Source organism: Trifolium pratense, linkage group LG2 (genome assembly GCF_020283565.1).
Source record: "Trifolium pratense cultivar HEN17-A07 linkage group LG2, ARS_RC_1.1, whole genome shotgun sequence".
Classification (NCBI taxonomy): Eukaryota; Viridiplantae; Streptophyta; class Magnoliopsida; order Fabales; family Fabaceae; genus Trifolium; species Trifolium pratense.
In genome coordinates, this window is record NC_060060.1 from 7,131,672 (window position 1) to 7,149,400 (window position 17,729).

General features: G+C 37.3%; 1 protein-coding gene across 1 annotated transcript; it reads left to right on the forward strand.

Annotated features, from left to right (window-relative positions):
• The first annotated feature begins 28 nt into the window (after nucleotides 1–28).
• LOC123907327 (U3 small nucleolar RNA-associated protein 21 homolog) lies at nucleotides 29–8,855 on the forward strand. The gene is made up of 17 exons (XM_045957538.1): nucleotides 29–293; nucleotides 425–553; nucleotides 631–843; nucleotides 936–1,179; nucleotides 1,564–1,739; nucleotides 2,269–2,351; nucleotides 2,900–2,972; nucleotides 3,636–3,701; nucleotides 4,742–4,784; nucleotides 5,314–5,453; nucleotides 5,706–5,918; nucleotides 6,051–6,135; nucleotides 6,330–6,624; nucleotides 7,010–7,268; nucleotides 7,415–7,637; nucleotides 8,025–8,263; nucleotides 8,359–8,855. The coding sequence occupies exons 1-17, from the start codon at nucleotides 168–170 to the stop codon at nucleotides 8,512–8,514; spliced, it is 2,763 nt and encodes a 920-aa protein (XP_045813494.1). The 5' UTR covers nucleotides 29–167; the 3' UTR covers nucleotides 8,515–8,855.
• The last annotated feature ends 8,874 nt before the right edge of the window (nucleotides 8,856–17,729 follow it).

Sequence of the window (17,729 nt, forward strand, 5' to 3'; positions counted from 1 at the left end):
ATACTAGTAACACACTAGTAGTACTATCCTCCTCCGTCCGTGCAAACGACGTCGTTATTGGTTCTTTCTTTCTACAAAACAAAAAACAAAAACAAAAAAAGTTGCAGTTAACTTTAAAACCCTAAACTAAACCCTTCCCTGTATCGGAGAAAGCAGCAGCCGGCGGGATGGGTATATTTGAACCTTACAGAGCTATCGGATGTATCGCCACCGGCATCCCTTTCTCTATTCAGAGACTCGGCACCGAAACTTTCGTCACTGTCAGCGTCGGCAAGTCTTTTCAGATTTTCAATGTAACTTGCCAATTAACAACTTCTTCTTCTTCTTCTTCTTCTTCTTCTTCTTCTTCTTCTTCTTCTTCTTCTTCTTCTTCTTCTTCTTTTTTCCTTATTGCTCTATTAACAACTTGTAACTTCCTTTGCAGTGTGCTAAGCTCACTTTGGTTCTCGTTGCTCCTCAATTACCCAACAAGATTACTGCTCTTGCTTCTTTTCGTGATTATACTTTTGCTGCTTATGGAACCAACATCGCTGTTTTCCACCGTGCACATCAGGTAGCTACCTCTCTGAGTTTATTTATTTATTTATTTATTTGGATATTTTTAATTAACATTTTCTGCTGCATTTTCAGGTTGCAACTTGGACTAGCCATAATGCTAAGGTTAAATCGTTACTGTTGTTTGGAGACCATGTTGTTAGTCTCGATGCTACCGGTGACTTGTTTTTGTGGGAGTTCAAGGGAATCAAGGACAACCTTGTTCCCTTTACAAGTCCCCGCCATATTAAGCTAGATCACAATTTTATCCCTACCTGTATTGTGCATCCGGATACTTACCTTAATAAGGTCAATATAATATATCTTTCTTTCTCCATGTAAAAGTGTTGTAGATTTGATATTCTATTGTTTATGATGATTGATATGCCGGTTGTATACAGATTCTTATTGGGAGTGAGCAAGGCACTATGCAGCTTTGGAACATTAACACAGAGAAGAAAATATTTGAGTTTAAGGGTTGGGATTCACCTATCTCCTGTATTGTCTCCTCCCCTGCACTAGATGTTGTTGCTGTTGGTTGTACAGATGGAAAGATTCATGTTCACAACATCCGTTATGATCAGGAATTGGTTACGTTTACACATTCTACGCGTGGTTCTGTCACTGCTTTATCTTTCAGCACTGGTAAGACTGTCAAGCATTCAAATCCATTAGTTCAAGTCACTGCTTTATCTTTTATTGCTTGCTGACTTTCTGCCAATTTAGTTAATAATAACTGTGCATGAATTTGTTTTGAAGTCTACAATTCAAATTAACCTCGTTTATTTATGTTTTCTATCGGAGAAGTTGATTGACAATTATACCTGTCTGTCACACTCTTAAATTTCTTTCCTTTGCCATTAAACACAAGGTTGATAATTTTCATGTTGATTTGAATCGGATTTGTTGGCTTCTATAAATAAGAATAACAATAAAAATAGACTACACATCACAAAATTATATTCAAGAACTCTTTCTCATTCAGCTTTTATGTGGTATTTATTGGTTTATTTATTTTATCTGTTTTAGATGGACAGCCCCTTCTGGCTTCTGGAGGTTCATCTGGTGTTATTAGCATATGGAATCTTGAAAAGAAAAGGCTCCACTCAGTTGTGAGAGAGGCTCATGATGGTGTGATAACTTCACTACATTTTTTTGCTAATGAGCCGGTGCTAATGAGTTCATCAGCAGACAACTCTATTAAAGTAAGTTTTTTTTTTTAAATAAAAAAGATGCAATCTTGCACGCATACACTTCAATTTCTTGATAAAATTTGCATGTATGGACAATATTATCTTTTGGGTTTATTATAGATATCTTTTTCTAATATACAAAAATAAGAAAGATAGTTCTTTGTAATTGAAGATACCTAGTAAGTTTGGATGTCTGCAATATCATATTGATTGCTAGCAATGTAACATTTTTGTCTTTAATGGAAATGCCTATTCCTAAGAACAGTAGAACTCTATAGTGACTAGTCACTTGAGCTGTGTCAGTTAGTAGCCTTTACTCATTACCGAATATCTGAGTTATTCTCTTCTGGCATACATAGTCTATATTATGCTGTTCTTTATACCCGACTATATAATCAGTTTAACCATTTTAGTAAATAAGATTTTAAAATTTTCATTTGTGGTGTCTGCTTTTGCTTGGTGTGCATTTGTGTTTCTAATTTTTTCACTTAACTGTTCTGCCTGAACATGAAATAACGACTTTTTTTCTTTTCTTTCTCAGATGTGGATTTTTGACACAAGTGATGGTGACCCTCGCCTTTTGCGCTTTCGAAGTGGGCATAGTGCTCCTCCCCTCTGCATAAAGTAAGAACACTGTTCCAGGTCTTAGCTTAGTTTATTAGGAGAAATATTTTTTATTAACTTGGATGTGGAATCAACTTATACTCTATTATCTGTTGTACTTTATGCTCCATTTGTCAACCTTTCCTTGGATGCAAGTTTTTTCTCCCTGACATGCTTTGAAACAATGTCACATTAATGGCCTTTCTATGATTTTCAGAAATATGGATTTTCTTTGTTGAATCCCGTTATGATTTTCTGAAGGGATGTAAATCTATTTTATATCAACAGTTTTATTGAGGTTTTGCTTTGTTCCTTTTTAGCGGCCGCTTTTCTTGACCCTTTTGTGAAGGATTAACTACCATTCTTCCCCCCTCCTTTTTTAACTGTTATTTTCTTCAAATTAAAGATCTTTATTCATACAGAAATATATCAAACATTTTGGTTAAACTGAGCCATTTAGCATTATTATGGCATCGTCACCGTATTATATGATGGTTGAAAATTTCATACTACCAATTTTACTTGTGCCATCATGCAATTCACACATGCAAATTATATATATATTACAGGTTTTATGCCAATGGAAGACATATTCTTTCTGCTGGCCAGGATCGAGCCTTTCGCCTTTTCTCTGTTGTTCAGGTTGGTTGTAGTTCATTTAGAGGATATTTTTTCTAATCTAAGTGTAATTTAGGTTTATTTGGAGAATAATCTATCAAGAGGAGCACTCTTGGGTTACATGTCCTACATCCCTTTTCTCTCGTATATTTTCTTAGTTCTTTTAGATGCAACAGGCTAATGCCAATGTGTTTTCAGATACTCACTGTCTCATTACAAGTGCCTTGTTTGGAATATTTTGTCTCAAATTATTTTTCATTTTTAGAATATCAAATCAATATTAATTATTATTTTCTGACGATACCCTCATTTATTTAAGCGGTCTATCCATTTAACTACTTTACTATTAACATTTTACTTTTTCATTTGGGTATTTTAGTCTTAACAAATCATTTTATTATAGAATTCAACACAACTAATCATTTTCTTAAAAGTGTGCATTACCTTAAACAACACTTATAATGAGACAGATGGAATATTAATTATATACTTTTTTTTAGTTTCTGGTCTTTGGTCGCTTCATGCCTGTTGGGATGCTCATTTATATTCCCCCTATTTTACATTGGCTATATTCCATGGCTTAATATTTTGTGTATGTTTGCTGTTCAAAACCATTTTCTACTCAATAGTCGATATCTTTCCTCATATTTATTGCTGATACACTTATTGAATTTGAAATGTTAATAGGATCAACAAAGTAGGGAACTTTCTCAACTCCATGTTTCTAAACGTGCTAAGAAGATGAGAGTTAAGGTAATACCGTTGCTCTCACATTGTTATTTTTTTTGTTGCCTAACAGATCTTTGAATGCATTTGCTCCTTTACTATTTATATATCATGTTAAAATTCTGAAAATTTTGGTTACACACACACACACACCATGTGTGCACACGTGCACACCCTGCAGAGTAATGTCTACTTCATTTTAAAAAATCCTTTTACAAGATCCATGTAGAACAAAATTTAGAGTCCACTGTTAATCTGATTTGCTACATTTTGTATTCATCTTTCTAGTACTGCAGCCATTATTTTGCTTGAACTGACAAGATGTTTGTTGTAATTATGTGGGTGTATCCCTTCTATTTGGACTGACGAATGCACACATTACCAAGTAATATCTGTTTCACTGAAATAACTTTTTGTCGGGTAAATCTGATAGTCTTGTTGTGGAGTGGAGACTAGATGGAGCGGGTTGAGGATACCATTGTGGAAAATGCTTGAAGACTTTTGGGACTGTTAGCCTTTGTCAAAGAAATTGTGGGATTTATGTTATTTAAGGGGGGGAGCACTGGTTGCCTAGGTTCTCGGGTGGGTTGAGTGAAAATTATTACTTTCAAATGTTGCTATAGATGAAAATTCATTTGATTTGTTGTCACCTTTAGTTTGCCAAGCCACATTTATTCATTAGTACTTGGTTGTTGTGTTAAAATTTGGAAGTCGGTAAAAATAGAGTTTGTAATTATTGTTAATTGTTAATAGTCTAAGTGATAATAATGCCTTCTTTTGCTTAAGATAGATGTCAACATGGATAAGGACTAGGGAGGGATTAAGAAATTATATTTTCTTCTGATTCTTTTTTATCTTTGTTAATGAAAAATTATATTTATTGAAAATACCAGCTGCTGCTAGTGGTTTTCCCTCTTCAACTAAATTATTATTGTGCACTTTGTTATAGTTGTGCTTATTTCTATAATTGTTTCTTTTGTAAACTCAAAATTTGTACATTGTCTTTTACACACTTTAATCCAAATTATATACTTATGTTTTCTCTGTATATGCGTATGTTTGTACAGGAGGAAGAAATAAAATTGAAGCCTGTGATTGCGTTTGATTGTGGTAAGGTTTTCCTTTGGTATTCATTCATTCGGGTGTAGTTGTACTGGAGTGGTGGTGACCAAACTTATACATAGATATTATTAATCCAACGACTTGATGTTATATTTATTGTTTCTTTGAATCGATTTATGAAAAGTATGGTTAGTAAGTGGGTCATGAGAATATGTGCTTACAAAGAAGTGAATGATTAAATGATTCTTATTTTTGTCTTGCTTTCTAGCTGGTTTGATTAAGATTTAGTAATTCGGCACAATTATGGATAAGGATTAATCCATAACAAAAAGGAAATAATCAAGGAAAAAGAGAAAACATCAATGTATCAGCTGTTACATATAATAGAATCCAATCACCAAATATTGTCCCAAATCAGCTGTTAAGCTAAACAAAACTCATTAAAAATTCATCTTTATGCAAACATATGTATGTAATATGTCTATTGTCTATTATTGTACATGAAGCATTTAGTCTCAGTGGTTTATAAGAAAGAGTGTTAGAAGTTTCACTTATATTTTTCTTGTGCAAACTTCAGCTGAAATTCGAGAGCGCGATTGGTGTAATGTGGTTACTTGCCATATGGATACTGTTCAAGCATATGTGTGGAGACTTCAAAATTTTGTTCTTGGAAAGCATATATTGACTCCATGCCCTGAAAATCCAACACCTGTAAAGGTTAGGAATTCCTCTTCATTGAGTTTTTTAATTCCTAACAATTAATGCTTCCATAGAAGATACAGTATGTGTGTAATGCTCTGCTTATTTTAGTAGGTCGCTCAATTTGTCCTTTTTATGATGAAAAAACTGCTGGATGTGTGGCATAATAATAGAAAATATGCGGCTTTTCTCTATTAGGGTGTCACTTTTTTATAGGCATTTTGACAGAGTGGTGGATACTAACTGAATACTGCTTTCATATTGAAACAGGCTTGTGCCATCAGTGCTTGTGGCAATTTTGCCATTTTAGGGACAGCTGGTGGTTGGATCGAAAAATTCAACCTTCAATCAGGAATTCGCAGGGGTGTTTACATTGACATGTCAGAATCAAGAAGTTGTGCTCATGATAGTGAAGTGGTTGGAGTTGCTTGTGACTCAACAAATACTCTCATGATAACTGCGGGATATCAAGGAGATATAAAGGTTCATATTTCTTGTTTGAAGGCACTCTGTAATTGTCACTTGTTAAAGTTAATTAATAAGCGATCATAATCACTATGGTTAGCATCGCTAATTGAACTGGAAATCCTCATTTACGGGTTTGTTTTATTGCAGGTTTGGGATTTCAAAGAACGGGTACTTAAATCCAGATGGGATATTGGTTGTTCTGTTGTTAAGATTGTTTACCATCGTTATAATGGTAATCTAAATATTCATTACTTTTCATGTTCCTATATCCATGTGTTTGTAAATTCCTAATTCCTTTTTTTAAAAATAATAAATAATAATATTGTTGTGTATGAGCTATGATTATGAGTAGAAGAAAATATTTTTTACTGTATAATTCATATTCTTGAGCCATGAAGTTGATTGAATGTTTATAATGAATTTCAGGTCTCCTGGCTACAGTAGCAGATGATTTAATAATTAGATTGTTTGATGTCGTGGCTCTCAGACTTGTTCGTAAATTCGAAGGACACACAGATCGTATAACAGATTTGTGCTTCAGTGAGGATGGGAAGTGGCTTATATCATCCAGTATGGATGGAAGTCTTAGAATTTGGGATGTGATCTTAGCGAGACAGATAGATGCTATACAAGTTGATGTGCCTATCACGGCGTTATCACTGTCCCCAAACATGGATATATTAGCCACTACCCATGTTGATCAAAATGGGGTATACCTGTGGTAAGTTTCCAAATTTGTTTTCTTTGTTCATTGAACATAATTTTGCAGAGATATTTTTCCAAGTATTTGTTGCATCTATTATGTATTCTTTTATTGGTCTTTGGCAAACTATCCTGTAAGATGAGGAAACTGATTCCCTCTTGTAGGAGAAAGTCATTTTCTAGAATGAAATTACTGAGGCAACATTCTCAATGTAAATTTTTCACTATCATGTCAATAAATATTTATTTTGTTAAGTTTCTGAAAGGGGCAAACAATCTTGAATGGGAGAAGTGTTTCCTTTGTAATTTAAATGACATTGAATGGATCTATGGTTCTATCAATTTCTGAATGTAATTGAACATGTTAATATAAAGCAGTTTTTGATATTGAGAAATTTTATCAGGGTAAGCCAGGCAATGTTCTCTAGTAGTTCAAATGTTGATTCATATGCAAGTGGAAAAGAGGTTGTGAGCGTCAAGTTGCCATCTATCTCTTCCACAGGAGATGCTCAAGTTGAGCATTCTGGTGAGCTGGTGATTGCCTCTCAACCTAAAGATGCTCCGGCTTTCCCAACTCAAGATAAGCAAATACCTGATTTAGTTACACTTTCATTGCTGCCCAAGAGTCAGTGGCAAAGCTTGATCAATTTAGACATTATAAAGGTCTTCTACTACTCACATAATTCCTTCTCAGATACTATGAACTTCTGTTTCATCCTCATTCTTCATTTTCTTTTTTTGTTTTCTGTTATGCTCGTGAATGACATTTAGTTTGTCCTGCTTGTTGAATGTCGAATTCTGAAATCCAGGTTCGCAATAAACCTATTGAGCCTCCAAAAAAACCTGAAAAGGCTCCATTCTTCCTGCCATCAGTTCCATCGCTCTCGGGGGAAATATTGTTTGAGCCTGGGAAGGTATCAGTAACAGAAAAGGATGGAGTAGACAGTGAAAAACAAAAGAACAAGACAAGATTGGATACACCATCATCCCGTTTTCTGTATCTTCTTCAATCCACAAAAGATTCGAACAGTTGTAAGAATCCAACATTTCATTTTTATTTGCATATTGAGTTCTTGTATGTTAATTACAGGAGGTTAATTATAGCATGCTTGGAAATTTTGCCTCGTTCAAAATATAGTTTTATTGAAGAAAAGAAATTGAGTGAAGAAATTGATGTTTAGTTATTTCAAAATAAAATTGTTTTGTCACTGAGACTTGGTTTTATTGAAGTGATAGAAACTTTTACACTGGGTTGATAAATTTGAACTAGGTTTTATATCAGCCTTCCTTTTAGAGTAAAAACATTTAACCATATAGTGCTTTACTTCAAACTCACTTTTACAAAATTACTTTTACAAAATAAGGTTCTTTCATAACCATGTTTGGTGAGAGCTCATCCAAACACACTCTATATTGCAGTTGCAGCATTCACCGAGTACATCAAAGGATTAGATCCATCAACTCTGGATATGGAACTCCGAATGCTTCAGATCATTGATGATGATGATGATGATGATGATGATGACAATGATGAGCAAGAAGATGAGAAGAGACCTGAGTTGGTGTCAATTGAACAGCTTGTGGATTATTTTATTTTTGAGCTCTCCTCCAGAAACAATTTTGAGTTTCTACAAGCTGTCATCAGGATATTTTTGAAGGTTTGGCCAATTCAATTGTTTATAGAATTTCAAATGAATGTGTTTTTTTTTTCTTTTCCTGATTGTATATTTACTGTGTTTCTTCATCTTGCCAGATACATGGCGAGACAATTCGGAAACATTCACATTTACAAGAAAAAGCAAGGAAGCTCCTAGATATTCAGTGCATGGTATGGCAAAGGGTAGATAAGCTGTTTCAAAGTACGAGGTGTGTGGTTTCCTTTCTCAGTAATTCCCAAATCCATGTTTGACAAGTCCCCAACTCTCCTAAGTGTCAACATTGAGGGAAGTTTAGGCAGAAAATGAAAACAAACATCAAATAGGTGATGGAAAATATATTTCTCCACTTCTTATCCTTGGATTGAAGGAGAAATCAAAGCAGAAAATTGGTAAAAGATTGTGGAGGTTTCCTTTTGTTATTTATTAAATTTTTATAGGAATCATATGGAGGAAATTTTGTAACGGGATAAAAATAGTCTGGTATACTTGTCCTTATACGAGGACAATTTTTGTATCACAAACTTTGTATCAATTAAATTGCAATTTACATTTCCCATGAATGCTATATTCAACAGAAACTTTGCAGCTCTCAGTCCACTTTTTTCGCCTCCAGCTATCTTTACGGGGCAGTTGTGTAGCTGAAAGAGTATAAGATTAGGTGATGTAAGAGGATGCAAGTGAATTACATTACAGAAACAAAATGTAAAACAATTTAGAAATTTGTTTACCTGATTATTATGCAGTTTCTCTGGAATTTTTGTCGAGACAAGACAGTACGTAACTTCGATATTCAGTTCAGCAAGAGTCCATTATAGCAAAAATGTTTATGTATGCTGAGTATTTGATAATGCATTACTTTTAAAAAATCCGTAAAACAATCTCCAATTATTTCCTACACTAAACATCCATCTTAGTAGGTTCTTCTCCTATTAATGCACGTGGTCACACTTCATAACATGAATATTTGTTTGTAATTTAAAATTAAAAAGAAAAAAAAAAGTGATGCAAGTTTCCGTATCATCGTACTATGGGTTAAAAACACGAAAACCAATGAAAAAAGGGTAAAATTTTAACCACTATATCATACGAAAAAAATCATAAAACCAAACAACTAGAAGACTATTAATCAAAAAGAATCAAAGACTAATATCAATAAAAAAATTACAGACTTGTTTTGGTTGGCTTAGTGTCCGTTTGACCTAGTTTTTTTTAGAACTTATGCAATATAAATTAAGTTTTATGTTATTTTGTAAGTTCACACTAGTGAAAATTGTAATTTTATAAACTCTTTTATTATAAACTACCTTGACAAACTTATAATAATATATAAAAATTGCATAAGCTGTTTGCATAAGCTCTAAAAAAAACTGGGTCAAACGAGCCCATTCAAGTTTATTTATTACTCCCCTTTGTCCCAAATTTTTTGTCATTTTAGAGTTTTTCACACGGATTAAGAAATAATAAAAATTGATAAGTTAAATCATTTACCCTTACTTTATTAAGAAAACGAAAATTCATTTAGGGGGTGTATTGGATTAAGATTTTAAAGGATTTTAAAAGACTTTTTTATGATAAAAAAATCTTGTGATATTCAATCAAGACTTTTACAAAAGTCAGATAAATCTTGTGGTATTCAATTAAGACAATCAAGATTTTTTTCAAGGCAATAAAAGTTGTTGGTATTTGGACTGGGCAATGGGCTTGAAGGCAAAATCAAACTAGCCCAATTAATATGAGAAAGGAAACAGGCCCAAAACAATTAAATTTTAAACATCCATTTGGCGATATAAGGCCTGGGCGAGGTAGGCAACGACGGATAACGCCCATAAGACGGATTTACCCACGATAACAAAATATCTTCATCCTTCCCTGCCTTAGCGATTAACTTGGGAATGAAGAAAACAACTCCTTGGAACTGCCATGGCTTGGAGACCAAGGTTTTCATTCCTACCTTCACGCTGCATCACCGGAAAAGGCGCTGAAGACCGGATTTTTAGGAACCCTAGCTTGGAGAAGAAGACTTTAATGGTCTATAAATAGCTTCATATTTTCATCTGTAAGAGGATCGAATTCTGACTTATTAAACTCCCAGGGTTGTTGGGATTGAACTGAGTGTAATCACACCATTTGATCAATAATACAAACCCCCTTGTTTTTTACCAGAACATTTTGGCGCCCACCGTGGGGCTGCGGTAAAATTATTGTTTCCCAGCCTACCACTCTCTTTTTGAATAAACACGGTGATATTGCTTTGCCGTCATACCAACCTTTCCATTTGAGTTCTGACGATGTCACCGCCGTCGTTGGTTCGTTTGGGAAGTCATAGTTGATTCAACAAATTCTTGTCCTCATGCTGTTCTCTGGAAGCCATCATAGAGATAAAGAAAGACGCCCACAGCGGTAATCGATTGACTCGTTTTTCTGTTAAAAGCTAAGTTTTCTCAACTGTGTACTCTTGATTTCATGGAATCCTCTCAATAATTTTCGGTACCTGTTAATATAATATAACCCCTTTTGCCACGGTAATTGCCTGTGCTTATATTCTATTTAATTTAATTTGATTTGATTTATATATTTTCAATTGATGACCTTAGTATAATTCATGAGTATAATTCATGAGTGGAAATCGATGAGTATAACTTAAATCTAACAGACTAACACAATTATGAAGCCTTTAACAATTTTCCGTCATGGTATATTTTATTGATTTGATTTGTGCTAATTGGCTACAACGGAGCATAGCACTGTGTCTTGTTGCTTCAAAATAAACTATCAACATGTAACTGCCCTTTGTTTTGTCGCTATAATGTTTGTGTACTGGCGTACTTGTTCGTTGATGACTAACTCACTTTAATTTGGTTCATCATCTATTGTTTCTATTTTACTTTGTTTCTTTTATGTTTGGTTTCATGAATCTAAACTCGCCGTCTCGCCAAATTGTTGTCGTCGTCCAATATCGCCATCCTGCTACCAATTGCCTGATGGCGCAACTTCGCTTATCGATTGTTTCAAACGTGGACATCGTCGCCGTCAAAATCATGTAACTGTTTTGTGGAAACTGGAGCAAATTTTGGAACTATGGCGATTTAAGGATGAATACGATGCAATGTAGACCACAACGTGAGAGGTAAAGAGACGTGAGGAGGACAAGTACAATGGTAAACGATTCAAGTTATAAAGCGAACATATACAGATCATCTGCCGGCTTGAACGACCATAATCCAGGTGCCTTCAATCCTTTACTTTCTGTTTTCGACAACTTACAACTATTTTGACGGATATTTGGATTTGTTTTATCTCATTTTAGTATTTTTATCAAAGGAATGATGATAACTTAGAATACCCATTGCTATTGAGCATATGATGATCCATTACTTTAGATTAATATTCATCTATTTATTATTTGTATAATAATGTGCTTACTGTTATTATTATTAATGTCTATTGAGTGTTCTCACTCTTTCAAAATGTCCCAAAATAAGTTTCATGCTCAGGTGCTGCATTTTGTATTTGATGAGATATAAATTTCACCACAAATCTGCGCAATCAAGCCTTACACACACATACAACCAAGTTAAGCATCAGCATTGTCTGTACTTTTCTTATATGGTCAAAATAAACATCAACACCCTTTCAAGCGGCGATCTTAAAACACAAGCAGTTGGTCATTGTTGCCACTCGGCGAGAAAGAAGCCGCCAACTAATATTTCAGGTTGAAGCATATTCCGCGATAACTACCGCAATGGAGCTCAGTCTTGCCACGTCAAAACATAATTGCTTTTCTTACTAGGCGAGGAGCGCCGCGACAAACCGCCCATGGCGGTATCATTTTCGTTTATTTTATTTTTCATATATTATTATTGTTGAACCTCTAATGTATCAAAGCTTATTTGCAGTAATCATGATTAAGCTGCGGACTCTGAACAAAAAATTATTCAAGATCAACTCATATGAAAGCTCTGAACCAAATGTAAGGTTGCAAGACCTTGGCGTTACCTGTAAGTCTTACGAGTTGGGTACGTCAGAAAAAGAAAAATTAAACAAGGTTGCAAGGCCTTGGTGTTACCTGTAAGTCTTACGAGTGGGGTACGTCAGAAAAAGAAAAATTAAACAAGGTTGCAAGGCCTTGGCGTTACCTGTAAGTCTTACGAGTTGGGTACGTCAGAAAAAGAAAAATTAAACAAGGTTGCAAGACCTTGGCGTTACCTGTAAGTCTTACGAGTTGGGTACGTCAGAAAAAGAAAAATTAAACAAGGTTGCAAGACCTTGGCGTTACCTGTAAGTCTTACGAGTGGGGTACGTCAGAAAAAGAAAAAATTAAACAAGGTTGCAAGACCTTGGCGTTACCTGTAAGTCTTACGAGTTGGGTACGTCAGAAAAAGAAAAATTAAACAAGGTTGCAAGGCCTTGGCGTTACCTGTAAGTCTTACGAGTTGGGTACGTCAGAAAAAGAAAAATTAAACAAGGTTGCAAGGCCTTGGCGTTACCTGTAAGTCTTACGAGTTGGGTACGTCAGAAAAAGAAAAATTAAACAAGGTTGCAAGGCCTTGGCGTTACCTGTAAGTCTTACGAGTTGGGTACGTCAGAAAAAGAAAAATTAAACAAGGTTGCAAGGCCTTGGCGTTACCTGTAAGTCTTACGAGTTGGGTACGTCAGAAAAAGAAAAATTAAACAAGGTTGCAAGACCTTGGCGTTACCTGTAAGTCTTACGAGTTGGGTACGTCAGAAAAAGAAAAATTAAACAAGGTTGCAAGGCCTTGGCGTTACCTGTAAGTCTTACGAGTTGGGTACGTCAGAAAAAGAAAAATTAAACAAGGTTGCAAGGCCTTGGCGTTACCTGTAAGTCTTACGAGTTGGGTACGTCAGAAAAAGAAAAATTAAACAAGGTTGCGAGGCCTTGGCGTTACCTGTAAGTCTTACGAGTTGGGTGCGTCAGAAAAAGATACATTAAACAAGGTTGCAAGACCTTGGCGTTACCTGTAAGTCTTACGAGTTGGGTACGTCAGAAAAAGAAAAATTAAACAAGGTTGCAAGGCCTTGGCGTTACCTGTAAGTCTTACGAGTTGGGTACGTCAGAAAAAGAAAAATTAAACAAGGTTGCGAGGCCTTGGCGTTACCTGTAAGTCTTACGAGTTGGGTGCGTCAGAAAAAGAAAAATAAAACAAGGTTGAAAGGCCTTGGCGTTACCTGTAAGTCTTACGAGTTGGGTACGTCAGAAAAAGAAAATAAAACAAGGTTGAAAGGCCTTGGCGTTACCCGTAGGGAGCGTCAGAAAAAGATACAGCAAAGAAAGGCGAAATTATCAACACCGCCAGAAGAAGCTTACACACAACCAAAGCAAGGCAATTCACTATAACGCCAAATGACAGGTATAAAGTATTTTCTATCGATTCACAATTATTATAACGGGTATAGGGACAAAGTTTCCAAGGTGAGAATGACAGAAGGCGTTACCTCACAACGTAATGCAAAATTCATCCGCAAAATTATGAAGAAAGAAGATTATTGCAAATAAAGGGATTAATAGAAACCCAATAAAGGGTAAATTGTTCAAACCACGAAGGGACATACAAGTAGTTACAAAAGCCACATAAGGGCAGAATTAAATTCATTACAAACAAGGTCATATCATTCACTGGGAGGTACATAGGGAACAAGCTTTCCATCAATAATCTGGTTCATCGCATCAGCTTCAGCTAGGCGCTTGGCGTCGAGGTCTGGGAAAAGAAGCTTGACTTGCTCAAGGGCATAGGCGAAGCCTTCCTCGTACTGGTTGGCAGCATACAGTTGAAGCTCCTTCACGTCAGTTTCCAACCTCTCCTTCTCTTCGCCCAAGGTCCCCACGGAGAACACCGCTGCATCTTTCTCTTTAGAAAGCTTAGAAATCATCTCATCTTGAGCAGCAGCATTCTCTTTCAGCTTGGTCTCGGAGGCGGCATAACTTTCCTTCACCTTCGCCAGCTTATCCTCATATTCCTTCTTCAACCTCTCAGCCTCGCCCTCCTGGCTATCCTTCAGCTTCCTGATATCCTCCTCCAGCTTGGTCTTGGTCTCGGAATATTTCTTCTCAATGTCAGCAAGATGGTCATCAACGACTTTCACCTTCCGTTTCGCCTCTTGGACCTCCTGCTCCTGCCGATTCGTCAACAAATAGTTGAGAAGAGTACCTTTTACCTCATACTCCAAGGCTTTTCTCCTCAAGTCTTCAGTAGGAGTGTTAGTAAATCGGGTCATATCGCCAACCATAGTCACCCCCCTCTCAATAAACTCGAGGGGATCGAAGGAAGCCCAAGAAAGAGAAGCAGCGGCTTCAGTATCTTCAGATGAAGGCTGAGTAGAACTGGAAGCTTTGCCTTTGCCTTTGTCAGCATCTCCAGCTGGTTGGCTAGTCTTCTCAGTTTTTTGTTTTTTAGGAGGCGGGACGACACCCTCTTTAGCAGCAGCCTTTCCTGGGATCTCAACAGGGATGCGCCCATCATGCTTTCTCTTGCTCCGTCCCTCTTTAACTCCAGCCTCTTCCACTTGTAGCTGCTTCAGAGGGTCGGCAACGCCAGCAGCAGGATTGGCTTTTTGTTGACGAGCTTTCGCCAAGAACGCCAGTCTTTCTTCATTCGAAATGGTCCTCATTCTTTCTGAAAAATAAAGGAATCAGAAAAACACAGTGTCCATAAGAGCAAAAGAATCAAGAAAGTGGACAATGTCCTGCTCAAAGTCACTCAAAGTCTCAAAGATGGTTCCCTTTATAAGCCTAGGGTTGCCAGTCCAGTAGAAAGGGAACAAGGGATCTCCTATCTCATCATACATTAGATCGAGAAGTTGGTCGCTACTGCGAACCCTAAAGAAGGAGTCCTTGAAGCCTTTGAAGTTGGAGGCATACAGACTCATGAGGCGATGATTGGGTTGACTACTAAGAGAAACCATAGTCTGGGGTTTTAGGTTCTTGATATGGTAAAAACAGAAGAAAACACCAATCGAGGGTACCAGTTCAAAACCTAGGCACATCACCTCGAAGGCTTTTACGAAGGCCCAGCTGTTAGGATGAAGTTGAGTGGGGGCGACATTAAGAACCCTCAACATCTCCGCCTCGAAAGAAGTAAAAGGAAGCCAGAGGTTTAGAGGTTGGATCACGCCAGTGTAGAGGTAAAAGTAATCCGGCGGGGTGCCGTTCTTAAAAAAGACAAACTCATCTTCTCGGACAGGCTCAGTGATGATAGACTCCTCATGTTTGGACTCTGTAAGTCTGACGGCTTTCCTAAAGCTCATCACCATCTCCGCACTAGTGTATTTTGAAGGAACTTCCATGGTGACGGGAGTATAGCCAGCAACCACCAGATCTCGGCAAGGGTTTTTCCGCTTTCCTGTGAAAGAGGAAGGGGAAATTATGACACAATCACTACCACTACCGCTACTACTATCGCTATCACTGTCACTATCGCTACTGCTTCCAACATCAAAACCCCACAACTCCGAATAAAATCCCCGGCTATTAAGAACGCCGTTTGCCCTAGTATAATGGGCGCGAACTTGTCGCGCCCACTCAAAGTAACCAGGAGAAGAGGCCGAGATTCTCCCCTCATTCTCATCTAACTCCCTCAGGATAACCATTCTCTAAACCTATGAATTAGGGTTTTTCTCCTTTGAGCAAAACTAAATCAAGAAAAAGAGTAAAGGTACGAAATAAAATACCTTACGGGTAACACTTCAAAGCCGAGAGGAACGGACGTCTTTAAAGGAAGACGATTGAGAAGCCCTACCGAAGGTTGAAGAGGAAGAAAAGAAGCTCTACCGAAGTTACGAAAAGAAAGACAAGTGGGTAGAACTAGGTTAGAAGTTGCAAAAGGAATGGAAGGAAGGAAAAGAGCAAAAACTCCCTATTTATAAACCTCAGTCCTAACGTCGATTCGAAGTTATAAGGTTCGAACGAGTAGTGTCATACGAGTCGTCGGATCGCGTACGTGTCAAAGCGCACATCCCAAGAGTAAATCATAGAAGATTTATCGTCAGATGTTTAATTACAACGCCTATAGGCGAGACGACTAACTATAACGCCTTTAAAGGAAGGGCCACGCCAGGACAAATTATCTCGCCGAAAAAGTTTGATTCGCCCGTGGGGCGCGGCGAAGATATCCAAAACAACGCCCAACGAGAAGAAGCCAAAAAATCAAGAAAAAATAAAAGTAATGCATTCTACTCAAAGCAAGAAAGAAAATCTTTATTATTAGCAGCAAATAAAAAGTACAACGAGAAGAAACCAAGGCTACATGGAAAAATCCTAAAATCCTATCAATCAGACTCCGAATCCTTTTGCACAGGCTCAGGGAAAGTCATCTTGGATTCCACGGTGACCCGGGACCCCTCTTCCTCACTGGGCGAAGAAGCACGAAGCTCAGGAGGAACATAGGTCTCCAGAAACGAAACGTAATCCTCATCGCCACTACCAGAATCGGAGGTATCCGAGGAAAGAACGATAACCTCCACCTTTTTGACATCCTTAGACCTTCGGGAGCGGGTGGAGTTGGAGGTAGACACCTCTCCCCTTTTCTTCCTTCGCTGAGTTTGAGACTTCTCAGCAGCAGGTATTTTGGCATTGTTCTTTTCCATCGTGATGATTCAAAACAAGTTGATATAAATTTGAGTTTTATCAGGTGATATTTATAGTCAACTTTTAACCTTAACATCGTTATTAACGATAGCAATAAATGTTTGGACGGTCGTAACCACCAACTTTTGACTGTCTCGAGAAATGTCACTTTACGTTTCCAAGGAGTTAAAAATTTGACCCATTTTAGTTATGGAAGATTGCAAAGGGAGGCGGTACTAAAAGGAACAAAAGAACAACACGTAAGGAAAGGAAATTGCTTAATATTCAAATTTTTCGAGGTAGACAATACAACGGAAACAAAAAACAGAATGAAAATAACGAAGGTTCAAAGATACGGAAACAAATTACAAACATAGGAAAAAGACATAAAAGAGCAAATAAGTAAAGACTTCATGGCATGGTAGAACTCCCCAATTCACCGGCGTCGGCGACGGCGAGACGGTGCATTTCCTCCAGCGCCCGTTTCACCCTCTTCGCCTTCACCATGTTTTCTTCAATGGGCTTCAGATCCTCTCTCAGCTCGTTCTGCTTGTCTAAAAGGTCCATCAAAGAATGGCGCCTGGAAATCAGCTTAGCAACATCGTCCCTAATCTCGCCTTGGAGAGCCCTCTTCCTCTTCACCAGCGGCTTCATCTCCTTGTTCAGCAGCGCCAGACGATCGTCCACTCTCCGCTCCTCGTTAAAGCATATTCCTAAGATTTCCTCTTGCACACCCATGGTCTCTTTCGTGATCTCTATCTGGCTATCAACAGCTTCGGTGACTTCAAAGTGACATTCCTTAACATTCTCCACAGCAATCACAAAGGAGGCATTAGCTTTTAACTCCTTTTCCAGGCGCAAGACACTATCGAGAAAGCGTTTCTC

Bases quoted from the DNA above. Each gene is read 5' to 3' on its own strand.
- LOC123907327 (XM_045957538.1), top strand. From the start codon at position 168: ATGGGTATATTTGAACCTTACAGAGCTATCGGATGTATCGCCACCGGC. The intron at 2,352-2,899 runs GTAAGAACACTG...TATATATTACAG, and splicing joins GCTCCTCCCCTCTGCATAAA to GTTTTATGCCAATGGAAGAC. The intron at 8,264-8,358 runs GTTTGGCCAATT...TCATCTTGCCAG, and splicing joins TCATCAGGATATTTTTGAAG to ATACATGGCGAGACAATTCG.